This window comes from Eurypyga helias, unplaced genomic scaffold (genome assembly GCF_000690775.1).
Source record: "Eurypyga helias isolate BGI_N326 unplaced genomic scaffold, ASM69077v1 Scaffold27551, whole genome shotgun sequence".
Lineage (NCBI taxonomy): Eukaryota > Metazoa > Chordata > Aves > Eurypygiformes > Eurypygidae > Eurypyga > Eurypyga helias.
This window is the reverse complement of record NW_010233159.1, coordinates 9,044-36,928: the sequence shown is the minus strand read 5'-3', so window position 1 is coordinate 36,928 and position 27,885 is coordinate 9,044. Positions and strand designations below refer to the sequence as shown.

The following is a 27,885-nucleotide window of genomic DNA, read 5'->3' as shown; positions in this document are numbered from 1 at the left end:
GCCTGATTAAGTTAATCTTTGCTTTAATTGGTTGCCCAACATACATATTTAAACATTCTGTACTAAATTAGCCAGCATGCACACAGTTATTGGACCAGTCAGTGACTTTCTCCTTTCACTATATACATACACAAACAGGAACACCACAAGATGGGACAAAGGAAAGCAATTTGTTAACTGGATACAGCTAGCAAGTAACATTTTTTTCCTCTAGAAATATTTTTCCTGCAAGTTCACAAGTGTGAAGATTTTCTTTCAAGGCCTGAAGAACTTTGCAGTCTTCCCGTGAAAAGGCTAACAATAGCCACTGTAGCTGAAATGAGATAAAATCCGCTTAAAATCCATTCCAAGCAAGAGTGAAATTGAAAAAAAAAACCACCAAACCAAAACCAAACCACCAGCAAGCCTGCAGTGTAGCACACGGGAAAGGAACTTTGGAGACAACCCAGGGAGATGCGCTGGTGGCTTTGGACTCAACTCCAAACACCCTTAGCTCAGTGTAAAAGAGAAGGGGGAGGATCAGAATCGGATCCAACATTTCACACTCACTGATACCTGGGTACCAGAAACTCGGTATCTAAAGAACTGAAGTGTTTGCTTACTTTATTTGAAGAACTTTAGTTCTGTGTCAACACAGTCATAGAAAAGATCCACTACTTCAGCAGGGTCCAGAACCTCCGTACGAGTAAGAAGATCTTCCATTGCTTCTAAGCCTTGTTTTTCAAGGTCTAACATAATCCTCATCAGTTTCTGGCCTTTATCCTAAAGGCATGGAACAACCAAACAATTAATCAGCAAATAGGATCATTAAAGCATTTTACTGTTCTATTATGGAGATCTTTTCAAGTATTTTTAAAAATGAGAAAGACTTGAAGCACAAACTATTTCTGCTAATAGTTTTTTGGATGGTTGAAGGCTAAATGGACACTTCATGCACTAAGACAAATAACTAAGAAGGGGTTGCTACGTTTAAAAAGATCAGAGGAACATGGTACAGGGTTTGTACACATGATAAAACAGGTAAAAACACTTCTTAACTCTGCAAACACTGCAAACAGAACCATAGAGAAGACTAGAATCCCTGAGGACTGTGGAGATGATGGTATGTACATGTGGTGAAGCACTGGAACAGGTTGCCCAGAGAAGCTGCGGATGCCCCATCCCTGGAAGTGTTCAAGGCCAGGCTGGATGAGGCTTTGAGCAACCTGGTCTAGTGGAAGGTGTCCCTGCCCATGGCAGGGGGGGTGGAACTAGATGGTCTTTTAGGTCCCTTCCAACCCAAACCAGTCTGTGATTCTACGTGTATTCCTTAGATCATCCCCTGCAAGATGATTAGATCTGAAATGATGTGTAATGTAACAGCACTAAGACTCCAGATCCCAGGAAAGGCTCTGTGTGTCATTCTGACTTACTGCTCTTCATGTTTCTGGGTAGGAAATTCACTCCTCGCAGTGTCATTTTGTTTTATCCAAACGTTATTTAAAGTCTTCTTTTTTTTTTTTTTTCAGTGGAGAAGTGCTGCTTATTTTACTTGCAGCTTTGAAAATTGAATTCCAGAAAGAAAGGCCTTTAGAGTGAGCGATGGTTCTGAACTTCCCTGCACTTGTGCAGAAAGCGTAGAACACCTAAGCTAAGGTTTAGGCTCTCACATGGGCAGTTTTTATAGTGTGAAGCCTGACTACAAACTACACTTCCTTTTTTGCCACAGCTTTCAGTGTCACACTATGGGACTTAAATGGGGAAGAATTCATAAGATGCTAATGTGCCTCTTCTATTCCCTAAATCAGGATCTCGCCTAATGCTAGGGGAGTCAGCTGCACACTGAGTCAATGTTACCACAGATTTCAAATTAAACCATTCCAAGGGATTAAAAAGAAGATTTATCCCAAAAAACTGTGTTTAAATAAAGCTTGTACTAGCAAAGGTTACCATGGTTTCCTTAATCACTAACAGGTAAGTCTGAATGCTGTTACGGTCTTAGCAAAACTCTGACCCATGCAAATACACACAGAGGAAAATTGCAAAAAAGCAAGTCCCCTGTGGAAGTTCAACATGACTGTGTGGGTCTTCCACAAACTGCCCAAAGTACCAATGACTGGCATGCCCTGCTGATCCCTCCCTCTGTTTTACTTCCTTACACCTAGTTACCCAGTTTACTGCCGCAGTTGTAATTGCAAAAGTCAAAGAACAGGTATTGAACTACTTGCACTATGACAGTAAAAGTTGTATCTCAATCAGTTGGATAAGCTGTGCAGAACAATCTTCTTTTTGTCTTTACTTATTCTGAAATTTATTCCCGTAACAAACCTTCAACACTTCAGGGTTTTACACTGGAAGGATTTCAGCCCTCGGGTACGTGTTGCATGGCATTGGAAAGGGTCCTTTCTTTTCACCTGGCGTTTTCAGTGAACTCTTACAAATTAACAGAAATGCATTAAATTGAGACTTGCAAAACTGTCATGCGCAAATTACTCCTTCAAGAAAAATAACACCAAACTGTGTAGTTCTTAGGCCAGCATATAATTTAAATTACAACATTCCCACCATCATCCTGTCACAGCATTCTGATACCATGTTGCACTCGCATCCAGGGATCAATAATCGCCTTAAAAGACTACATACACAGCGGGGACTGAACAAGCTCATCAGCTTGTCGCTTTGACTTTTCATTCTGTAGAAGTCGTGAAGCTGAGCAACCCTCTCGGGATAACAAAAAACCTGTGCAGAACAGTTTGCCCTTTACAGGGCGTCAGTATTCCAGCCAAGCTGCAAGGATGCTGAGGATATTCGGAGAATGTGCTTTTTGTTTGGTTGGTTCTGATTTTGATAGCATGGAGAAATGTTTGGCAGGAATAGGTCGTATCCTTGTTTTTCAGGGAGTAACTCTGAAGTAAACAAGGGAGTTAGAAATCTACATTTACTTCTTTAATTCCGGGTCCAAGAGCTCTTACCTGATCATTCTCAAGGAGAGATCGGGCCCATTCATGTGCTTTGTACAATTCATGCCTGCGATCAGGTTTCTCCTGGAATCGAGGTATCTTTTTAGCAGGATCATCATCGCCAAAAGAAGGAGACTGTACTTTTGGTACTAATTTTACATCATCAACAAAAATAAAGGGTTTAAATATGGACCTGAAAGAAATGAGAATTACTGCTTGCAGTAATAAGAGACTGGAGAGGTGTTATTCCTGTGTTCACTAGGCAGCTTTAAAACAACAGCTACAGACCAGCACAGGCACCACGCGCTGCACTGTGTCTGCACCATCCACACACTAGGTTAGAGCGGATGCTGGTCACAAGTGAAATAAATCCAAGTGCTTGAAAAGAATTGGGTTTGCCACATGCTGTAAAACTTTATCACCCCTTTCTACCTACAGGCTACTTTGGTCTCTTTCGTGCCAGTTCTGCCGCTTCTTTAGAAAAGTAGCATCGTATTTTCCTCTGTTTTTTGGGTTTTTTTTAAAACAAATCTCAGCATTCAGCCTCGCATCAGTTCCTCTCCCCTGTTCACACTGCCATCTCTCCTTCTCCCTCCAGATTTAACTTCCATTGAAATCCCAAACACACACTTGTGTAGAGCAGGGAAGGTTACATACCTTGCTCAGTGCCAGAGGATTTGGCATATAACCAGCAGCACTGAAGAATTTGGGGGGAAAGACATAGCTACCAGTATCGTGACATTGGTCAAACAACTTCAACCCTGAGTTTGGGTCTAAACTCCAGAGAGAGACAGGCAAGAGAGTAACACCCCAGCAATGCAGGATCTTCACTCCTCAGACTCTCAAGAGGCGACATCAGCAGGTGCCTGGAGAAACTGCCTTCCCTTCAGGTACACAACAAAACAGCACCCTGCGTTCTGCAGTGTGGAAGCTGCCAGAAGTGCAAGGCTTCTGCAAAACATGATTAATAACCACTGCCTGCATGCAGTCAGCAGCTCGATTGCTGCTACCCTTTCCATCACTGCCATGAAGCCTCGCTGACTAAGAGTTTATGTGACTCACTAGCTGCACTTAAAATAATGCTTCTATAATGCATCAGAGTGTAAAACAAAGCAAGAAAGGTCTCTAAACAAGGGTTTTTACAGTTAGACTCTGCCTTTAAAATGGACAGAAATCTCATCACAACAATCTGATGCCTTTTTATCTCAAAGGATTAAGATTTGGTCAGCAAGCTCAAAATTCTTACTTCACCCTTAAGTTTTGACTGGGGGTGGGAAATCCCTTTGGCACGGATGACTTCTGTAGCACCCAGCAGCACCTAATGCTTACTACCACTCTTACAGGAATGACTGTCAGCTGTTCAAGAGCACCGTTTTCTTCTCCCCATAACCTCTTAACCTCAATGCAAGTGGCAGATCTCCTGAATAAATGCAAGTGGTTTAGTTTAATTTCCATGGATTCTGTTTAAAACACAAGACACTTCATTAGTTCTTTGATGATCTGTGAGTTCCCTGACCTCCTCCTGCTGCTTTCAACGAGAGCAGACACCATTTAAACCAACTGGAAATCGTCCCTCCAATAAGAAAGCATACTGGGGACTGGCAGATGTTTTGCTCTGTTAACATTCTGATGCTGTACAAGGCTACCTAGAGTACACACCCCCTTCTCTTTGCTAGTTAGACGCTTCATTTGTTTCAGTTTTCCACCCACCTGTTCAGGAGTGACTGAAATGGTCCACAACCTCATCATCTCAACAAGAACCCACTGGAAAGCAACTACGCTGGAGCTGCAGTTCCTCCCTAAACTGTTTATCTTAGAAACTCTGCTCTTGAAGTGTGTTCCAATTCGGGTAGCGGGGTTTCTTTAATATCTTTCAACCCATCATCTGTTCAGCACCCAGGGAACCCCAATGCTGCAGCTTACCTTGAAGGGTCTGGCGTGCCAGTAAAGTAATGAACACAGGGAAAACTAGGGTCCTGAGGCAGAACAGACACTATGCTAGCTGTAGTAAGGAAAGATTCAGAGTCCACACAGACACCGCTATCCTTGTCACGCAGGACATCAATCATAGCTTGTGCAGAAACGTCACCTGTATGAAGGAGAAAAAAAACATTCCTAAGCATTCAATGGCTTGGACCCCAGGTAAGGACTTTAGCTGGAATGGGCTTGGGCTTCATATGACCAGTGACACTTAACACAGGCATGTCACAAATCACAGTTAATTGTTTCTATTTAAACAACATAAACTCAGAATGAACTTGCCTAGCTCATAAAAGAGAGCAATAAGAACCATTAATTAGGCATTACAATTGCTAAGTAGGGAGAAATATGATTAAAAAGGTATTTTTCAGGAACAAGGCCATTGTGCCTTTAACACTGCTTTAGCAATCACTACAAACAGCCTACTTACGTAAAAGACCCATTTTCCTCTAAGCTACCTCTACCCAAGCCTGGGCAGAATGGGAGCACCCTGATCTCACACTTCTCACCTATTTCCATTAGCCATCAGTCAAAAGTCTGAAACATCGTCTCATATTCACAGGCTTTTTCAGCAGCAGACCTAGACAACTGAGACTTTTCTCCAAACCACTATCTACAAGAATCCCCTGTTGTCAGCCTATTTCCTGTGTCTTACCACAGCTTTCTCCCCATGGCCCCATCCCTGGATGTCTTCAAGGCCAGGCTGGATGTGGCTTTGAGCAACCTGGTCTAGTGGAAGGTGTCCCTGCCCATGGCAGGGGGGTTGGAACTAGATGGTCTTTAAGGTCCCTTCCAACCCAAACCATTCTAGGATTCTACCATCACCCCTCTGGCAGGTAAGGCTTCTTGCCCAGCAACTTCTCAAACCCCACACTGACTCACCCTTTCATGCACAGGTGCCTCAATACACCAGTAGACATGGAATGACTCGGCAGTCTGCAAGATTTGCAGCCACAGCCATCTGTCTGCAGGGGTCCTCAGGCTTTTTAGTGCAATAATCCAGGTTTATTAAGACCTTTCACCTATTGTCCTTCAGAATAACTCTCTCTGCTTCTCACACACAAACCACACTCCATGTAATTCCACAGGCTTGGCAGAAACTCTGCACTGCAATAAACAGCTCACCTCTACACTCTTCTTGGCATCTGCCAACATGTGAAAATGCTAACAATCTAGTACATTCACATCCGTAGTAAAGGGCTTTTTATAAAAAGACAATTTCTACCGCTTTTCACACATGAAAGAGCAGATACATGTCAGCCATGCACTGCTGCAGGCTGGTCATTTCAGAGCTGTTTTGGCCAGCTGCAGTGGAACTGAAATCATCAACACATTTTGGTCTGGAAATAAACCCTTCCTTTGACTGAAGGCAATGGGCACACTGTTCTGGTAACTTTGTTCTGCTCAGCAATGAAGAGGGGACTTCTGGTTGCAACTGACTAGCACTGCTCTTCCTTAAACTAGGATCGTAATTCCTTCCCCAAAAGCCTAAGCAAATCTCCCAAAACGTAGAATCCATTAAGCTCAAACTTTCATACATGAGGTCATTTATTTTTTTAATACTGTAATTCTTGTATTAGGTAGGACCACTATAATTACACCAAAGCACAAATGTAGTGGCACGTGATGCTCATGAGAACAGCGAACAAAGTTATTTTATAATGGCCATCCTGTTTTAAAACCTTAAACTTGAAGGAGACATTAAGGGCTTCATCCTAACTTGTAGCAAGTTTAGGGTCAGTCTTCAGTTCTGCTCTTCCTTTCCACACAGTTCAGACGCAGAGGTATTCTCCTCGGTCACACGTGGCTCTGGACAGACTGCCTGAATGGAGGCAGCAGTGACTAAAGGTCCCGCTGCACACACAGAAAGATGGTTCAACACTTACCACCTTGCTTTTCTAGGCTCTCCCTGCCAGAACAGCAGGCTAAATGGTCACCCGCAAGAGAGAACACTTCTGAGAAATTGAAGTCTGAGTCTCCGTTCCACCAGCCTTGACTTCTCACGTAATTCCTTAGTTCAGGATGCTCAGCATCAATTTTTGTAGTTAATGAAAGCTGATTGCAAATGCATTTCACCCCCTCTGGAGAAAGAGCCACATTAAAAGAGAGCATTAATACAGTTTTTCTGGGAGAAGCTGGTAGGACAATGTAATTTCAATTAGGCAACACATCACACCACAGGTTAGAATGTACACTTGGCATGGCTGCAGAACTACACACACGCAGAATTATCAGTCACTGCAGGCTGCACAGCTCAATTTTCTGTGCCCTACTTAGATATTTACACTGCCTTGTGATTAATAGTGGCATTCAGTCAAAATAGCAGTTTCATGATCCCTACCTCGCACATTCTGACCATGAAGTAATAGGAGGATACAAATGCCAAAGGCATCTGCCTCACCTTTTTGCAGTGGTGTATTCCACTGCCACAACAAGGCTCGAGGTCTGACTTGATTTCAAAATACATTTCAGCAAAGCTGCATTTAGTTTAATGAACCTCCTTTGCCCCTTAAAACTGAAAACTGAATTTGGAAAATGTTTTTAAAAGCTTACCAATTCCTTTAAGGTTCCCAGTTGAAAAAACAATTTTATTGTAAAGCAGCACGATAGATAGAAATTAATTTATTTTTAATCTGAAATTTTAAAATGGCATGAAGTAAAAAGAAAGTGGAAGTAGCTGTCAAAGACTAAAAAAAAAAAGTTTTTAATTTGCTTTCCTCAAAAATACTGCAGTGCCTGTATCCATATATCTACAGCCTGACTAACAGTGGCTGCTGCAGATATTCCTCAGAGAGGATAAGTAAAATGCACTGGCAGCCAGAGAAAGAGCTGATGAAGTAAATCTGTAAACTAAAGTAAAACCAGATTCTGGAATTTGGCACAAACTTTTTTCTTAAACAGAAACCAAAGCAGTATTTGTGAAAGTTGTTAATTCTGCCTTCCACAAAAGTAAGCTTGTTTTTCTAAAGCCTCATGCATGCAATTTAAATAATAAGTAACAACTTAGGGCAGGAAGTTCTGTGCATCAGTCTGCCAAGAAGTCACTGTCATTCAGTCCTGACTGGTACCAGGGCCACTGAGAGTTTGCTCTGATTCTCACTTTCAAACAGCATACCCTTCAGGGAATTTTCTTGACCTGAGCATTAGGAATATTTGTGTTCAGATCAGGTGAGGCAAGCCACCCCTTAAGAGCTCTGTAAATATTACATTTAGTAACTTGCTTAAAATAGGATTTCATGGTTTTGATACCTCTCAAAAAAATGAAAACTTATCAAGGAAATAGTTTTTTCCACTCAGGCTGAAAAACAGTAATAGAAATTATTTTAAAGTGTTTATCCTTAAATTACTGACAAAGAGTTGCTTGATATTCACTATAAGGTTTACAGAACTGCAGCAGTAATATTAAAACCAGAACAACTCTGAGGACAGAGTCAGGAAAAAAATTAATTCGCAGTGGGGAATAACACATTTTCCCTGGTTTTGCAGCATCTGTGCGTTCATTTGAAAGCTTAAGAAGGAAGGTTAGGAAAGAACCCCCTGAAAAAGTATGAAATACAGAGTTCTCACATAGCCAGCAGCCCTCCCTCCTGGCAGCCTTGGCAGGCTGCAGAAGATGGAAACTACTTATCTGTGGCTCACAGGGACCTCCTGAAGAGAAATGAGCCGGTAAAAATCAGAACAGTGCTGCAGTATCATTTCAAAAAGCTGCAAGCAGCAGATGAAGACAAGAGTTTATTTGTTGGGAAGAAGGACATGAAGGTTATGTATTGCTGATGCAGCTAAAAAGGCTAAGTAAAACCCACTGTTCTTCAAATATCAGCCAGGCAGGTCAACAGAAGAAGGCAGGCTGTCACTGCATAATCCCAGGAACCTCAGGAGCCAGCTGCTTTCCAGAACGTCGATTTTATCAGGACAGCACTATCAGTCTTCCCTCCTCTACGTTTAGTATCTGTGCTAGAAGACTTCCTCTGTCTTGTAGGTATCCTTAAAATGCAAGCTTTGCTTGGGAAAACACTATCCCTGCTAAGGTAAGCTGATTCATACTCGATGGCCATCACATAATGTTCCTCAGCCCGGTGTTAATGCTTTCCTTTGGTATTTTCAAAATTAAACCTCCCTCCTCCCTGCATATGCTATCTCCTACCTTTCAGTGAAGGGGAAATGAAAAGAGAGTCGAATGGACCTGTCATAGCTGAAAGCCTGGCTGATAAAGATCCTCAGAAATCATCTGAATTCTGAATTCATTTGAATGTGAGTAGATTGCTAAAAGCTCTACTCCTATGAAAATAAAAATGCCTTCAAAACTAAAAACAGCAACAGAGAATTAATTAAATAAAAGCCCTAGACAACTGCATTATATTAAGGCAGCAGACAATGGCTGGCAAAGTTTTAAGTTCAGCCAGTGAAATCTAGAAGTTAGTTTGGCAGCTCTGGCTTCACACATACAGAAAAAGAATCCACCTCCAAGTTTAAAGAGCAGAGAAGTATTGTTTTGCAATATCAGATAAGAAATGGAGATATGTGGGGGCTGTATCTATTGCAGTAAAGCAACCAGTAGCAGCCCATTCAACTTACCACCCAACACAAGCCCTTATCTCAAAGCTATCAATGCTTATCCTTCCCTCTTAAATTTGAAATTAACAATTTGGACATTAACTCCATCAAAAAAAGACTCTTGACACATTCCAAACGGTTAATAAATCTGGGAAAATACAACACTTACCAAAGATAAAAATCTAAACATGATGATTATTACATACCTTATGTACACAGGCAATCTCCATCTTCACAGAAAACGCTGTTACATCAGCCAATACAAATCAACATTTAAAAAACAGTAGTACAAATATAGGAGAAAGTTAAAAATGATGATTTAATCAAGCATTTGCATAAATTAGTCACTTATTTTAACTCAGTGACTTTAAGACAGTTGTCTTCCAAGACAATTCTTTACAGCTATTTACAGTTGGAGAGGTTTGTTCTGAGTGATGAACTGACCTGTGATTTTTTCTGCTGCCCAGTACTTTCCAGAAGTCTCCAGTATCCAGGCTTCATTTCTGTCCACAATCAAAAATGCACTTTGGAAAGTGTGGCATGAGCTCCCATCTTCGTAATAATTTCCACCTTGTCCATGCTCTTCCAACAGAGCAACTATTACATCCAAAGCTTCTTTGGCTGTTGCACCTCTTTCTAGCCCAAGTCTAAAAGAAAAGGGCAAAACAGAGATTCAGACAGACATGTAACAGTGTGGTTTTCCTAAGTTATTCATTTTAAACATCAGCATGATCTGATTTTAAAATACCAAAGTGTCAGGTATTCCTAATATAAGAATTCTTGCTTTAATGAGTTACTAGAATTACAGGATGAGATAACAAATTATTTGTTTCAAGTCTTTATTTTCAACACTGGTTCTTTAATCTCAAGCCCATAGTTGTTTTTTAGCTTTTAAAAAGAGTCCAGTTACCAATCAATGGCCTCAACTGCACTGTAAACATGCAATGCTCTGTTTATCTCCCCCCTCCCCAGGAGAATAAATTTGAAGGACAACTGGCAAAGGTCTTTTGAAAGTAACAGCTGTATGCAAGTTTACTTTTCTGTACATAAGAGTGAGAAATTGCAAATTAATATTATCAGAGATCAAAAAAGGGAAGGAATATTCAGTATTACAATCTCTCTACAACCTCTCTTTCCCAATGCTCCAATATTTAATTGTCCATGGAAGCTAGATGTATGCTATCCTTTGATGCATACTGCACACTGTAGACAGAAGCATTTGTGCACATATGTCCAAGAGAACATGATTTCAAACAGAAGTTTGAGCAAAGCAAGGGTATTTTAGGGAAAACAGAGGCATGAGAATAGGTTTTACAAAGCTATAGGGAATGACCGTATCCTGCCTTGCCTAAATGGGATTAAATAATCCCTTGAGATAATTTACAGTCCTAACCAAGTCAACAACGAAAGCAGTAACCACAAGAATCCAAATCAGAACTGCAAACTATTCCACTGGTTCCAAAATGTAATTACTGGCAACGAGGAAATGCAGCATTTCAAACAACAGCATATCCATGTCTCCATCCTTTGGGAGAGTTACCTGGATCAGTCTACAATTTCTCTCTGTTGGTTACATCACCTTAGTATTTTCCTTTCTGTTTATCTTTCTCTAATTGCTCTATGGAAAAAGTAATTTTGACAGATCAATAATTCCAAGAAATTCACCTTTTTAAATTCAAGTACTGGGCTAGCCCTTTCCATCTCCTTGGAAATCACATGACAAGAAACCACTACTCTGGTTTTTTTCTAAAAACTACAGTACCCAAATCAGGTCCTGATAACATGAGTACAAATTTGTTGATCTAAATACTTTTCTACCTGATCTCTGCACTGAGCTTGCTTTGTTAAATAGTTGGCCACCACTGGCCTTGGTTTAGGCTGAATTATTGAAAGCAGCATTTTCATCTCTCTCAGGAGCATCTTTTTATCACTTTGTGACAATGGAGAGCCAACTAGAATTTTAGGTCCTAACTCAGAGTGACAATTTCTCCCCCATCATTTTCTTACTTTGCATTTATAGTCTTCCCCTCCCACCTTGTTTCACTTATTAGCTGAAACCTGTTTTCTATTATCTCCATTTTCAGTCCCTATGTATTTACGTTCTTCCTTTATTTTTTTCATCACTGGTGCAATCACTTTTTCAGAGCAACAGAGATGCCAGTCTCAGCACATACCACAGATATCGTTTAAAAGCCAGTACAAAAGCATGAGTTATTTATACCCTAAGAACAATTCCAAGAGCTGTCACTGTCACAGGCAAATGAATGGGCTGACAACTACCTCGGTGACCATACAGTCAATAGATTCCATGACAATCTTCCCCTTCTCCCCAGCTTACGACCAAAAGCATTAGGTTATATTTAGATCAAAACCTGCCAAGAGACATAATATCACACTAAAACTTTTATTTACGTCTCCCTGAAATTTTCCTTCTGAATGGTTATAGTCTAGCTCTCTCTGTCAGAACCACAGCAGAGATTCAGGCTGGAGAAATACCTTTTAGATTATTTTTTTGCAAGTGGCTCCAAGTTACATTTACTTCCACTTAAACAAAGGCCTAGGCTCTGCTTCTGTTTGGCTGCTCCTATCTGTCAGTCACAAGGGGCAAAAAAACCCAAAAAACCCCACACCTTACACAACCACCACACAGCTTATCTCCACAAAACTGTAGGTCTTGCCAGCGATCTCTCAGTGTCCTGGACTCCAGCATAACCCTCCCACACATTTCAGAATACCCTTCAAGGCAAGCTGGAAGGAAAGTTTTAACTAATTTCACTCCCAGATGAGAGCTTGAATTATTCATTAAGAAAATTTTGGTGACAGTACCTCCAATATGCTACCACAGTGTATTATAACCTTGTCAAACAGCATTATCTTGAGCTTTTCAACTTCACATATCACTTACAGATGCAGACTTTCCAAATGAAGTAACTAACATACATGCTGATGACATTCTATTTCATTCAATTTTGATGTCTCTAAGGAAAGAAATTGGTAAACAAATTAATACCATTTTAAAGAGCATTCTTGACTCCCTGCCAAGACTGGCATCTCTCTGTGGTTCTGAAGTGATTGCACCAGTGAGGAAAAGAAGGAAGAAATAATATCAACACACAGAGTTTAAAAATTAAGACACCAATGCAAAAACAAGGGTGTATTTTACAGGTTTCTTTATACAGACCTTTTTATGATAAAGCTGTCCTAACTGTATCAGCATAAGCAAAACACTGCACCATCACTTCATATGAATGCACTTCTCTAAGTAAACAGGTGATGTGTACAGGCAACTGTGCCTCAAAAATAAACCCAAACTGCAGCCACACTGGGAAGAGTATCTGAAGAAAATCCTGATAAGCTAACCAAGGCGGCAATACTGGTGCAGCTTTCAAAGACCAGCTTTTGAATAAATCCCTAGAAAGGAAAGGAAGCATTGCTTAGGAATTTGTGCTGGAACCTGTTGTCTCTCAATTTTTCTGTCTTTTGTGACTAGGTTCACATTTTCCATTTAGATAAACTGAGATGGGGACAAACCTGAACGGAGTAGGCCCAACTTCTACCCCATAATTCAACCACAAATTTCAGTAATTTTTTAATAATCATTCATATGTTCTGACATGCTGTTATACACTACCAAACTACAAATCTGTAGATAATCTGTCTTGATCCTCAGATACAGCAGTAGGCTAGGTAACGCACTGTTTTCAGTCATTAAGCCAGCAACCAGTTACTAAACATGCTAAAAGCTTTGTGAAATTCCTCTTTACTGATGTCCACCGTGAATTTTTCTATTGAAAAAAAATGCTTTGTCTGTGAGGCTGCAGGATGAATTTTCAATTTCGTGTTTGAACAACAAAACATTCTGACTTCAGAATTGTACTACCCGGCCAAAAGATGCCTCAGGCCTGCTTAACACCACGTGCTCTCACAGCACCCACCCACAACCTTTGCCCATGTTGGCTGGATTTTAAATCCTAACAGAAAAGTGACAATTCCAGATGAGTTCAAAGAAATAAAGTCTCCGCTAGTGAAAAAAAATAATTAAGAGAACGTATAAGCAAGCTCTTAGGGGAGCATGAGCGTTCAAGCAAGATTTGATTCTGCTACCTGGCTGTCATTGCTGGGTTGACAACTTTCAGGCCTGCTCTATACATCCTTTGGTTTCTTTGGCAAGCAGCTACTCAAATATGCACACACAAAGTGCCAGTCTTCATCCTTCAGCTAAGATCTGATATGGATGCAGATAGGTGTGAGAAAAATTTGGCCAGCAGAGATGACCTTTTCCTAATTAGGCTTAAACCACCTCAGTTTATTTTAATTCCCACAAATCCTGAGTGATATCACCAGTCTGTTCTGCAGGTAGCAGAGCTGGTGCCAGCTGCTTCACTGCAGCCTGTATGATTGATTTGGTACTTGATGGCTCTCTATTCTGTAAGGTGATCCAGAACAGATAAGCATAATGCAACTAGCCAAGTCTTCACAGCAAGAGTGAACTCCTTTGGCTGGAACAAGAGGCAGATGGTAGTCTGCAACACATCTCTAGTTCACCTTGCCTGAAGCACTCTCCACATGCAAGCGACTGACAATTTCTTCTGCAGATAAGAAGGAAGAGGGGGAGGGAAGTATCTACAGGGGATCCTCACTTGTAGTTTATGACCAGTTTCTCCTTATTTTGATATCTCTTGATCTGCTAGTGTGGGTAAATCTAGAGCTGCTAGATGACATATATTTGAATGTTAAACAGTATTTTGAGCCTGCAATAACTGACCAAAATAAGAACTCTGCATCTAAGCCAATGGTTTGTTCAAGTTTCAAAATGATGGTAGTAGAAGGGAAAAAATAAAGGTGGAGCTTGGAAATTCAGTTAACCTATCTCTTTTCTTGACAAAAGCTTGTTCTGCATTTTCTTAAAAGAGGCCCTGAGTCTATTCAGCCTCCCTTGAGGCAATTAAACTCACTATTCCCCCTAGGTACAGCTTCTCCACAGCCTCCTTCAGTAATACAGAGTTTAGAGAAAATACCAAAGAGAAACATAACCGCAATTCCCTCATGATTTTCTCATTGGTCAGATTCTATAGACCTCTGCCAATTTCCACTGCATTCTCCCCAGCTGGCTCATATTCCTCTTGACTTATGTTAGCTGGAACCAGATACTGTATTTCTGCAGAGACATCGTTATAAGAACATTTACAATTACAGTTTCAGGCAGCTATAAACCTAACAACAATTTATTCTAACTCATGCTTCCCAGCTTGTTATGAGAATATCTTTTAAGGTTTTAATGCCCTCTTAAAAGTCAAGGTATCGATTTCCAATCCTCTATCCATAAAATTCGTTAATTCATTAGGGGAGTAAAGTAGAATAGTTTGACAAGATTTTTCTTAACTAACAGTTATTATTGCACATTTATCAACTCCTCGATATTTAAGTGGGTTTTTTTTCCCTTCAGGAACTGAGGTAAACCTGGTCTATAACCACAACTCTTTTTAAGTCCATATATAGCTGCAACATCTAACCTTTTCCAGTAATCCAGAACCTCTCCCATCTTTCACTAGTTCTCAAGAAAAAAAAAAAAAGAGAATTCACTTGAAATTGGTCCAGCCCACTCATTAAGCATCCTAGGGCGAATTCCAGCAGGACCACTGGGTCTAACACTGACGCGCTTAAATAAGCGGCTGTTGTCCTGTTCCATCTTTAACAAGATTGAGTCCATTTGCGCCCTTTCTCTTTGTAATAAGTTGGCATAATTTTCTCTTGTTCCTTCTTTTTCAGCTTTCTCCCCCTACTCGACCCTCCTTTAAATCCTCTTCACTACCAGATGAGCCTGCAGGCTGAGACTTACATAGCAGTACAAGCCTTTGAGGCAGACACCTTTCAATGAACAGACTTACAGGAGTTTGTTTGCCAGCATTTAAATCAAGGCGATGGTTTGCATTGGAATGCATGGGCTGAAGTGAGGAATAGTAGTTTTGTTTATGCCTACAGTTGGCTATAAGCCCAGGATAAGCTTCTTAGGTCAGAGTAGGCTGTTGTAAAGTGGGGGAGAATGAAGGGCACACCAGCAATCTGATGTTAGAAATTTGTTAGCAGTTTCTTACTAACAATGTAATAATTTCTTTTTTCCTGTCGGAATACCCACTATGAGACTGTGGGGTAGGTAGACAAGGTAGCTTTAGTAAACCCACATCAGACTGGGACATACCTGGTAGCCAAATTCAGATTCCACGTGTTTGAAGTGTTAAATCAGCTGCGTCTGCAGCTCTGCCTAGACAGGCCTCCAGCTTGTACTGTTTTAAAATTTCCTAATGCCACCACCACAAAGCTGTTGGCTGGTATCATCATCACCATCTCAACCTTTGGCATTTGAAAGGCTGGTCACAGCTCGGCAAGCCACCCACCTGACAAGATCCATTCCAAGCAAGGCTTCAGATTCAGAAGCTGGTTCTCTGGTCACGACAGCTTCATTAGCTACACAGACTCCATGCTCATTAGCTCCCATTTCTGCCCCCCAGAGCCAGGAGGGCCTGCTCAGCACAACAGCGTGAGTCTTCGGCACCTGTTCGATCTCAATGTATGTGCACTGCAGAGAGAGCAGGAAGAGAAAGCAAAACGATTGCAAGCGCTTCATCTAACGCTGTGACTGAGGTAACAAGAGACTTCAACGTCCAGACAGGATGCACGTCATTTTAAAAATGTCCAAGTCTTGTGTATGAGTGGGGAAATTTTTTAAACAACGTTTAACTGTCATTTTTGAACGTGTACATCCTTATATTGCACAAGTCTGGGAAAATGCATCTCCCCCAGCAGTTGCAGGCTTCAAAGAGTCAAGCAGAACCCAAGTGACAGAATCCATGGAAAGCAGCCATGGACAGACTGTACTGTTACAGTAAAGAAACATAGATCATGTTTGTACATAGTAACAACACCAAACCATTCTACCAATTCCTCTAAACACAATCTCCACTAAGTGGTACACAGTGTAACAATGGTAACTGGACAAAGTACATTAGAAGCCTGCCCCGTCTCCCTTGCTGCCTCCCCTGCAGCTGCCCTCAGGACTGAGAATGCTGGTAAGAAGAAAAAAAGAAAAATCAAGACTTGAAAAGATTCAGTGGAATGTTTTGATAAACAGTCACAGGAAATAAAATACGGCATTGTTTTTGCTTAAAACTGATGTTTCTGCCATTGTAAATGGTCTACTGTAATCAGAAGTCTGTGGATGTACTTTGACAAGTCAAAAACACAGAGGAAGGCTGCAGAGAAGTCATTGAAACTGCAAGAAGAAAGAAATTACATATTATTTAAAATATATTTACTTTCCCCTTGCTCTAGCTAGGACTTAGAACCAAACACTGTTTTCCCAGACAGCATGGAAGACAACTTGATGATTCATTAGATCCTTGGCTTGCACAAGCCAATGGAACGGGCTTTACATTTTACTGCTGAGGTTGCATAAAGTTCTTCAAGGACCAAACGCCACAGAATTCTCTTCTGAGGAAAATGAAGCTGTCTGAGGTATTTATTAAGACAGCTCATTCCTGTCATAACACCTTCCTTGCAAGAAATAATCTGCAACGTGTTTCTGAAGGAGTAGTTGTTCAGATATATCAAAGTGAACAGGATGAGCTGAATGGACTTGTGGACTGAAAGCCGTTTGCCATGAAAATGAATTATTTTCATCTACATTAAAGCCTAAAGCCAAAGGAATCAGTCCAAGATTATTAGCAGTGAAAAGCTATTTTTTTTCTAACCTGTCTTTCCCCCTCTAAGGATTACACAGTATGATCAGCTTCAGCCTCCAGTCTTGAGCAATGACTTTACAGTAGTAGTTAGTCTAGCAGTCAATTAAAACATGTAACAGACCATCTTTGCTCAGAAATGGCATTTTTAGAGTCCTTCACTCTGACCATACAAGGACACCAGAAATGAGCTTGCCACCTTCATAAGGAATTGTGGGTGGACAGGTCAAACTGTCACCTTTCTATAAAACCAGACCAGTAATGGGCGAAACGAGAGGATGATTTCTCATTGAGGAGACATGATATAAAAATAAAAGGGAGAGGTAGGGAACTCTTTCATTTCTAAAGAATTAAAAATAGAGTAGGGACATGCCTCCCTTTTCCTTTCTGCTGTGTGCTTAACTTTGATTTCTGGCTTAGGCAATAAGCCAAGATAAGTCCCAGCAGGCACTTATCTGCTGTATTTGATGGAGAAAATCCCTCACGCTTGACCAAGCTGTTGACCAAGTTGCTTATACGGTAATACGCTACGATTTTGTAGAGGCTGATTCATCTATTGAGGTGCAACATCTAGCACTGGCCAGGAGGTAAGATCCTACCAATAAAAACACTTTACACAGTTTACCTTTTGTTTCATTTTCTAACCAAGCCATGCCAGAGCAGACATTTCCTATCAAGAGTCCCCCTTCTCCATTTGAGCTGTCAGTAAGCAAATCTCATTTCTGACATTCTGTGCAAACTTTTTTCAGAGCTTTAGGTCAGTGCTGGATAAGCACATAACGCGTGTGTGTGTGTGAACACAGGGTAACTGTATTTCCTTGATGTGCAAAGGAGGAGCTGCAGCAGCAGGAAAAGGGGTTGGGCCAAGCACCTTCCCACATTAAAGGTTAAGACATGACCAGAGCAGCTATCAGGAGACAGGTCTGCAGCCAGGCAGACACCAACCCCTGCACAGCACAAGTCTTGGCTCCCTACATCTCATAAGTGGCCAGCCAGATGGAGCCATTCTGCAGAGCCATCCAGGACATGAACCTTCTCAACTCCAATGCAGAAAGCAAAAACCTAGATGCAGGGTGGAGGAGACTTTAGTACTCCATACACTCCCACTTGCACTGCATTCTCTGGCTGTTATACAAGCTTGCTTACACTGACACTTTGATTTTCCACAAGGAAAAATGATGAAAACACTCTAAAAAGTGATAGTTAGGCTAAAAAAATGCTGAACGTCTTTTCTCTGCAAAACACAGTCTGGCTATTCTTCCTACCAAATGCTTATTACTTGGGGTCTCATTCCAAAACCAAGCAGTCAAGAAAGGGGAAAGAGGAAATTATTTCCTCTAGAGCATTCTAAAAAAAGTACTTTTGCTTTGTAAGTATTTAACCAGAGGCCAGAAAACATCCAGAGGCTTCTACACACCTCAGAATACAGTTGTCACCTTCAGTATCGCTTCTTTACATCCCCCAACCCAACAACAAGTGACCATGGACGATATTTTCACGTTGTTATTTTCAGCTCCCATACAATAACTCATGTACATAGACAATGTTCAAGCCCTATTTATATAAATTTCCTCAGAAGACCTAAATAACAGAAAACCCTTCCAATCTGACAGCAGCTGACAGGCCTTGTAAAACTATGACTGACTTGATTCTTGTTCAACAATCCTTTGCCATGGGTATTGACAATGATGAGAAAGCCTGTAAGCAGAAAAGTAGACACTCAATAGGACTATGTACTAAGGCAGGCATTTGGTTCCTACCTGTTAATAATCGGTATGAGCTTCTGAAAAAACTAGAGTCCAGATATGACAATAGGTTATTCATTATAAATGTAAACCTCTCATTCCATAACTTCACCTCCACCCACCTACCCCACCCCCCCTTAAAGTAACATCAGAAAACTTTTTCAGACAAGGAGTGTCTTCATGCAGGAAACAGAGGAACTGAGCTATCAACCTGTAGCCAAGACACATCAGCTGTAAAGGTAGGTCAACTAAAGTCAGTCACTGGATGTGGAGCACAGAAAGCCATTGCTACCTATTATACAGAAATCAGAACACAGGCTTCTAACAGCTCAGGCACTGCGGTAAATAGTGGGGGAAAGACAACACAAAAGCTCACTGGCCACTAGGTCTCTAGAAACAGGAGCTCAGACAACAACACTTCAAAAGCAAGCACAAACTACAACCTCCCTGTCCCCAGTCCTGCACCCCACTGATCTGGCAAACCCCTCCACCATACAGCAGCCTGTTCTACCAAGAGCTGTGCCAACTAGGCAATGACAAATAAAACAGACATAAGGTACTGCTGTGATTCTGCTTGCTACCAACCCTGGCTTTAAAATCCATGAAGCATCCAGCCTCAGTGTTTCCTAACACTAACATTTTTTTTCGAGTATGAATGCTAAAACCAGAAGAATACTGATACATTTGGTGGCAAAAGCTGTGAATGAGTAGTGTCAGGCTCCATTGATTTGCTAGAACTCCAGCCCTGAAAGCAGCATAACTGGCATGATGCCCCATCACAGCAAATTCCCATCGAGAAATATAAATGTAAATAACAGAGACTTCACCTACAAGAGATGCAGCCAACAACTTTGAAGAGAACTGATCAGGCTGGAGACTAATGACGTTTCTTTTATTTCACAAGAAGAGACTCCTATCAAGGCTGTTCTAAGTATAGTACAAGGCACAAAAGTACCTCCCACCCTAGCCAGGGCATACAGATATGTTGGAGGTATTCCAAAAAACAGACACAACAGTCATAAGCACAAGAGATTTCTTCTTTCATTAATCAAAAGAAACTATTGTGCAGCTTCTACTGTACTCAGGCTGCAGAAGCCTGATTCCTAGCACTGTCAGTCAGGTCATTATGAAGTATCAATGAAATCACAGAGACTTCAGCCCTGGATAACAAAGGCTTTAGTTATCAGTCAGGGAATGCTTTAGAAAAAGTGATCTTTGAAGAAGGGCCATAAGCGTCTAGATTACAGAAGAGATTCCACCACCCCCACCCCCCTCAATCAGATCCAGCCTCTAACTTGGCATTAACTTTTCTTAACTGCTTCAAGCAATGCCATCCCACAGCACACACTTGAAAACAGGCAAAACAGCTGTACTACTGCAGTAACTCAGGAAGTCACGCTATAGCTGCTTTTCACCCCCTTCCAAAAGGGGGATGGCAAAAATGTGATGAGGCAGTGTCGCAGCCTGCTGCCTCCACGGTCAACAACACTAAGACTGACAGCCTGGTTGGAACCGACTAGAGAGGTGATACCACAGGTGACATGGGCTACCTGGGCCCTCCCATCATGATGAAGTGGAGGACTGGAAAGCTAGATCATGGTTGTTCAAGACAGCCCCTCAGACCATCTCCTGTGGATGTGCCTGATAGAATGTGTTTTACAGACAATTCTTCTACTGCTTATTTACAGGAACAAATGCAGTAGAGATCAGAAGAGTGGGAATAACTGCTCTCTGAAAGATAAATATGCTAGCAGTAGTGTGCAGTACAGAAGATATGGCTAGCTGATGCTGTTACCACTGGTTGCTCGTGCACTAAGCAGCACTAAGTATACAGTAGAAGACATCTGGATGATTTTTACAACACCCATTCAGCACGGCCATGATATCATCTACTAGCAGCAAAACTGATGTGCCACAGCAGAGGCCACAGCTGTACACGAGGACAAATCTAGCCTGGGTACATCTCAAGTCACTAGTTCTAGCGGCCAAAGTCAAACCAGAATGGTGAACAGAACCTCTCCAGTGGCAGGACGAATCCCCAGGTAGCTCTGTTTCAATAACATGTTATGCCCATTCTTGTATCCTCATGTTGCAGCCAGATATGAACAGCAGCAGCATGTACTAAGTGCACAAATACAGAACAAACCACTCTGCCACAGTCGAATGCCTCTTACTTCTTCATACTAAGAACAGTTTTCCCCATTTTATGAAGGCCCTAGTACACTTGACATAAGCTTCTGTATTTGTTTATTGTTCCTAGCTGTTTCTATTCATTGCAATCAATAATGAATCCGCATGCCTCTGATCTCTAGCTGTGTCATCTTGAAATAGCTGTTATCTTGAAAACTAAGGATGATACATTTTATTCTAGAAAAGAATTAGAAGAGCTAGAAAAAGCCAAACAGTTCCCCTACCAAAAAGCAGAATTACACACCCTCTGACCTACTCTGTCAGCCATCAAGGAGCCTCAGGCATGTGGGCCAAATGTGCTCAACAAAATGAAATATAAAAATCTTCAAACAAATAAAAATACCACGAAGTGCAGCAAGACATCCAAGGCTGAGAACACTCTCTGGACACACTGTATGTCAGAGTTGATTTAGCAGTCAAGAATTCATCTCTTGTTTTTTTTAAGTTATAAATCCAGCAGGCTCCTGGGTGAGGAGCAAAAGTAAAACTGAAATAGGGATGAAGATTATTAGTTTTATTCTTTTTAAGCAGTAAGAAACAGATTTCAAAGAAGTTACAAAAAGCCCATCACAGAGATATCCCTGGAACTCTCAGATACCCCAGGGCTGATTTCTTTGCTTGGCCACTTCAAAATGCCTGCTCACACATCTGTTTTGCCGCAAGCAAACTGTTTGGGTCGAGATGGGAGAGTTGGTTTTTGTCCCACACAATTCCAGCATTCTTCCTCCTCTTCCTCGCCATTCCATTAAAAACCCTCAAAAACATTAGAGATTAAGAAAAAAAAATAGTTCAAGCTAACCAGTTTTGCTTTGGCAGCAGAAGGGAGCAAAGAAGCAGCACTTCTACAGTAAAAACAGAGGCTTTGAGAAGGCAAAAACATCCAAGACGTTATGGCTTCTACCTCTGAACTGCTGCCGGCTGGGGCACTGTGTTACGAAGCAAAGTCAAACACATTGGTTTAAAGGCCAGTGGTCTGCAATGGAGCAGAACAGAGAAAAAGCTCACATAAGCCAAGCAACAGACTCTGCTGAAGGCAGCAAGCACTTTCTCTCTTTTATTACTTGCTGTCTGTCTGCACAGTGCCTCCCCTCTATCTCTGTGTGAAGTCTGAAGGTTAGCTTGAACAAGGTGGCTTTAGGCAAGCCATCTGACTGCATGTGTCATGAGACGGGCTGCTTACGCAGCCCGTTACCGGGCCTCCGCTCTGAGAAGCAAGAAAAAGCAGCTCCCTAAACTCTACCCTGTAAGCCTTTAAACTACACCCTTTTGTATCTACACAGAGTAAATGAAAGTTTCATCATGGGCTCAACCACTGCTGTGTTTCATCAAGGCTTCCTGCCAGGCAGCACTTACCCATGGAGGTACCATAGAGGGGGTACCCAGGTCGGAGCTCACAGCTGCAGTAACATGACTGTAAGTGTGGTACTGCCAATCTAACCTGGAGGCTTCCCAAAGGGCAAATTCTCAGTAGATTCAGGTGCTGCTTGGCTTCCGTTACCAGATACTGAACATCTTAGCCCACATATAATGCAGATAACCCAAAGAGCCGGCCTAAGAGGGAATCAAAGTATACCAGAACTGAACTGCAGCACTAGCATGATGCTTGGTGATTATGTTACAAATATCAGAATTAAGATACCTCCTGGTAATACAAAGCCAACTGTAATACAGTCAAAGTCTACTTTCCAAGATTTCGATCTATCTTGCAACACCAGAGATCCCCTCAGTTAGCTTCAGCTGAGCTTTTGTCTGCAGTGCTCAGACCAATGCACAGCAACAAATCTCCCTAGTCCTCTGAAAACTCAGAGCAAGGGGAGATAGGATGGTATTCTTAAAAAATAAAAAATAGAGAGAGAGAAAAAACAAAAACTAACTAGTGCCATGAAGTTTTAGAGAACACAAAATTCTTCATACCCCACAGAGGGCTGGCTTTAAGCCCAGAAGAGTGTTTAATACCAACATATTAGAAAAATTTTGCACATTCCACAATCTGATAGACTTTGTTGTACACTGCCCTTTCTATTTTCCTCCTTCCATTCCTCCATATGCAGTTGCATGCAATTAAGATAAAAGAGCTTTCACAGCTCTATACTGAAGCAAGCAACCATGACTGTTTTCAAATCATGGATAAAAGTTAAATTAGAAGAAAGGGAGGTTGATGTAAAAGAAAAAAAACTGTACCTGGAAAATTCAGCTAAAACAAAAAAAAGTCATCCACTTCTTCGTGGGAAAGAGAACCACAGAAAGCAGCGAATTACTAGAGAACAAAAGAAATCTAGTCAGTAAAATCTACCATCTGAGGAAAAAAGAACACACTTGTAGTTGAGGAATTCAAAAAAGGACCCTATTTATGCTTAAGGGAGCAGTATTTCACCTGCACACACAAGTTTGCTAGACTGACAGCTACAATAAGGAAGAGCACTGATCAGCATCTGCCACGGCAAAATTACAATGCAAGACAAGAACAAACTTTTGAGAAAGTTGTCACACAGAGAGAACAGACCTTCATGAAAAGCCCCATTGTTCAGGGTCTTGGGAACCCGCTGACATGGATGGAAGGAATTATGTTGATGAGTTAGCTGCAGGATTACTTGTCTGGTAGACTGAGCCACAAAGATCAAGCTTAAAATGACTTGAAGTATTCACTGAATTCCCTTGTTCAAGGCCCTGCCACAAACTAGCTGATAGCTATACAGCACAGCCTGCCCGATTCCTTTATGGCAATAACCTAGCTGAACTGCTGTGCCAATTTTGGTTACATTGTGCATTATCACATTTGCAAACGTAAGCAGAATAGAACATAAATAAGATACAGAGCCCGAGAGTTTTATAGAACAACCCATGTTGTTAGTGTGTTGAAAATCACCTCTTAACAGAAGTTCAGAATGTGAGTGACAGTCACAGGGAACTAATCAAAATTTGGTACACATTAGATTACCTGCAAATAATAGCATATAATGAAAAGCAAGTCCACCATCATTGCCCAGTGAAGGTAAAGGATCGTGTATCTAACGTCAGAAACCAATACAAATCAACAATGTGGAAAGGGGAGAAAAGCTGTTCTTTGGGAGAGGGGGAGGAACCTGCTAGGATAGATGAGAGGGAAAATTTAGTCAGAGGCACAAAGGATTAATGACCTAGAAAAATCCTAGCATGAAATTGGTCAATCACATTTTTCTATCTGCAAAATATCATCATTTTCTCAGACCTACTTAGTTTTATAAAAGACAAGGGAAGGAACGCTGTAGCAAACCCGCCCAACCCAACAATAATTAAACTGTTGGCAGTTTTCATGGGTTTTAAAGAAAAAGTAGTAACTCTGAATAGGTCAAAGGCTACATCTAGAAGCTTTGACATTCGTCTCCACTACCTCCATTAACTAATTACCTCTTAAAACTCAGTAAGTTTACTTAAAAGATGGATATAGTGCTGCATACCTGCTACTTAAAAAATGTGAAGCAGCTGAATTCAAGCCCTTCCTTAAAGCTTTTCTTACCTTTTAGAGGTACCACTAACAGCACACAAGGAATTGACAGGCTTTGCACAAGCTCAGCCTGTAGGTAAGTATGCATTTGTAGTAAGACTACTCTTGTCTTAGACACACCTCTGTAACAGGAGAAATACATACATTTCAGCTAATTAGTAAAGCTTGAAGAGCTTACTTCTGTTCCGCTATCACAAAGAGTTAGCATGTTTGAAACTGCAATCATCTTATTCACTAGTGTCCTTAAATTCACAACCAGCAAAATCTAGAGGCAAACCTAGCAGCCTAAAACTTGGATTGTAGAGCTTTGACTGATTCAGTCAGTCTTTCACAATTTCTACAGCAAAGCGGATTATTGTGATACTTTTTCAAATATCTCTGAAGTGTCCAGTTTTAAAAGAAAATTTAAAAAAAGGAAGAAGAAAGGGTTATTTCTAAAGAGAATTACTCTACAACACTTATATTTACTAGACTTATTTGACTGAATACACTCTCTCTCTGAAGATGGAAAAAAAAAATCTAGAAATTTAAAGAAAAACTAACAACTAAATCTATGCCTAGGTCTGTCCAAAGCAGAGCAGTTAAAGGGGTGTGCAAAGCACCAGGCAGCCTTTAGACCCAATAAAACAGTTAAAATCAGTGTCTTGTTTTAACCAGCTTACTCCACTTAAAAATACCTCTGAGTAAAAAACAAAAAGGCATTAGCAACAGTGTGCTGAGTGTGACAAAGATGTAGTGATAGGTGATTGATTGCACTACTCCCAGAGCAACTGAAGATGTTTTTATTCTGTGCTGGGAGGAAACAGGAAGAATTTTGATAAACACCCAGAGCCTGTCTGTTTCTGTACACCGCTGTACTTGCAAAACCTCAGGCTAGCTAAGAATTATGCAGTAGCATAGACTAGCAGAGGCCAAAGTACCCATCTTATTGTGGCCTAAGGACCTACTTTAAAAAAAAAAGAGGAGAGAGAAAGGTATTAGCCCACGCCAGTCCCTTGACTAAAAATGCATCTTGACCACATTGCAACAAAACCCACCTTCATTTAAAAAAATTAAAAAAGATTCAACATTTAAGGGGAAGGCTTGCAGATACCGGTTAGCAGAATAAATCTACAAACTGCAGTATACTAGGTAAAGGGATTGTGCTCCCTGCTTCCAAAAGGACTGGCAAGAGTCCAGTTTATGACTGAATTCTACAAAAGGCATTAAACTGGTTAACCATGGGGTGGGAGAGGGACCATAATATATTATATATGGTTTAATTACACTCTTCAGCAAATTATGATAATCTCAAAGAGTAAGATATGGGGCAAAGAGACCAAAAGAATCAAGTACTCTAACCTTTTATGTTCTTAAAAAGTATTCTCCTTTAAGGATACAAACACTCCAGAGCAGCTTTTGGAAGTTCTTCCACAATAACCCGACTTTTCTCTTTCTTTCCCAGTTCTATGAAGAGAAGTTTAAAAAAGCTGCTCTGAAGTTTTCTTCTTGTCTTATTATCACACCTGTGTTCTGTATACCAGCACAGGTCTACAACAGTGCTACCAACACAGCAGTGTAGTTAACAGCAGTGAGTGCTTTTGGACAGAGGGAAGGGATTTCTTTGCATCCAAGATTTAACCCTTTAATAATGCATAAGTTGTACAAAATGTTGGTAGCAATAGGAATCAAGAGAACATTAACTGTCAGAAAGACAGCACCAAATCCTCTGAAATTTGGAAGTCATTCCACTTGCAAGGCAGAATTAAAATCGGTACTGGCCTTAGGATCTCTTCTGGAGAAGCGATACTTACATCCATAAAGGACCTGTAGAGATGAGACACCCCAGCCTGGTGTAGAACACCTAGTGTCCTCAGCCTTCTGCACAGCCACAGAAGGAAGCTGCGTGCAGAGAACCTCACAGCTCCTGCTTTCCCAACTGCCAGTCAGAACAAGAACCTATGGACTCTAAAAGCTCCTGGCAGTGCAAATCAGGCTCTTTGTCTTCTGCTAAAATGGCTACCTCCACCAATCTTTGTCTTTCTTTCTGCTACCTCGGTCTCTTCATTCCACCTTCACTGCACATTTTCCCCCTCTTCCTGTCTTCTGGTTTCATTTGTCCCCTTGCTTCACTTTTCCACATCTGCTTCACCTTTCATTTCTCCCGTTATTAAAGCGAGGCTGCAGACTCATATATACTACTATAGTAGCAGACTATAATTAAAATTACTTCCAGCAAGGTCCCTTTCAATCTGCACCCATGGCATTAGCATCCAGCTTCAGGACTCTGCATCCAGCCTGAATTCATGGGGAAACCACAGCACTTGTCCATGATGCAGGTGCCTCAGCGGCAGAACGTGTCAGCAAAGCCAACTGTATGTACAAGTTATGTTTGGCTTACAAAGCTTATGCTCTTGTTTTCCTCCTCTCACACTCCCTTATTACAGCACAAGTTCTTTGGGGCAGAGATTTCTGGCTACCTGTTTCGCAACATGCCTAGCGTAGTCAGGCTCCATTACAACTGTTAAACACCTACCACAAATGAGAACAATTCATATGGCAAGTGACAAGCTTTGAAAATTTGTTTCTAGTTCCAGTTAGCCTGGATATTTTTCCCTTAAAAGGAAATGGCAAGCATTAGGCTACACGGTGCAGGAATCTGAGATGTGAACACTTCAGCCTGTCTGCTAGAAGAAGTACAGATGATGGATTATTCCTCAATTAAACACAAAAGTTAGGTTCTGAGTTTCCCTTTCAGGACTTAGAAAAATCTTGTCTCTTCTCTACTCAAGAGAGGTTTGAGTGAAGGGAACAAGGACCCTGCAATCTGGCAAGAAAACAAGACAGCAATCATTTCTTCCAACAGCAGTAATTTCTCACAGCTGGAATGTAACAACTCATCCTTACCTCAACTTTGCTTCCTGGATCATGAGCTGCGGCAGCAAAGTAGACTACCTCCTGTACTTCATCCCTAGGCCGTGCAGAGTTCTTTCCAAACACCACCAGCCCATCTTTAGAACATGGGGGAAAGGCTACAAAACAGTAACTTGGGGGAGCTGCAGCCATCCTGGAAAAGAAAGAAATAGTAAACAGAAGTAGTGTTTGATGAATGCATAATTGCACGCACAAGAGATCATTCAGTCTACCACTACTTGTTGTAGCTAAGAGACAGTGCATTCTCTCTATCTGTCAGTTAACTGTCCAATGACAGTGGAAGTACAGGTCAGCTCAGAGGAAGCTTATCTAGATTTAATAAAATGAATTATAGTAATTTTCAG

At 41.2% G+C, this 27,885-nt stretch overlaps 1 protein-coding gene across 2 annotated transcripts; it reads right to left on the bottom strand.

Moving 5' to 3' along the window:
• On the bottom strand, window positions 1-27,673 carry SCRN1 (secernin 1). 2 transcript variants are annotated; one of them, XM_010161657.1, is made up of 8 exons: window positions 27,515-27,673; window positions 15,869-16,050; window positions 9,918-10,120; window positions 6,806-7,000; window positions 4,863-5,028; window positions 2,952-3,132; window positions 603-762; window positions 1-313 (listed from the first exon to the last, which is right to left on the bottom strand). In XM_010161657.1, exons 1-7 carry the CDS (start codon window positions 27,671-27,673, stop codon window positions 604-606), a joined length of 1,245 nt encoding a protein of 414 aa, XP_010159959.1. In that variant the 3' UTR covers window positions 1-313; window position 603. The 2 variants fall into 2 exon arrangements, with proteins under 2 accessions (XP_010159959.1, XP_010159960.1); XM_010161658.1 differs by having other exon boundaries at window positions 9-762.
• Between the last annotated feature and the right edge of the window lie 212 nt (window positions 27,674-27,885).

Excerpts from the sequence above, each read along its gene's own strand:
- SCRN1 (XM_010161657.1), bottom strand. The coding sequence starts at position 27,673 with ATGGCTGCAGCTCCCCCAAGTTACTGTTTTGTAGCCTTTCCCCCATGT. Across the intron at positions 5,029-6,805 it reads GAGCCTAGAAAAGCAAGGTG|GTGACGTTTCTGCACAAGCT; the intron begins GTAAGTGTTGAA and ends TCCTTCATACAG. Across the intron at positions 3,133-4,862 it reads GGCACGCCAGACCCTTCAAG|GTCCATATTTAAACCCTTTA; the intron begins GTAAGCTGCAGC and ends CATTTCTTTCAG.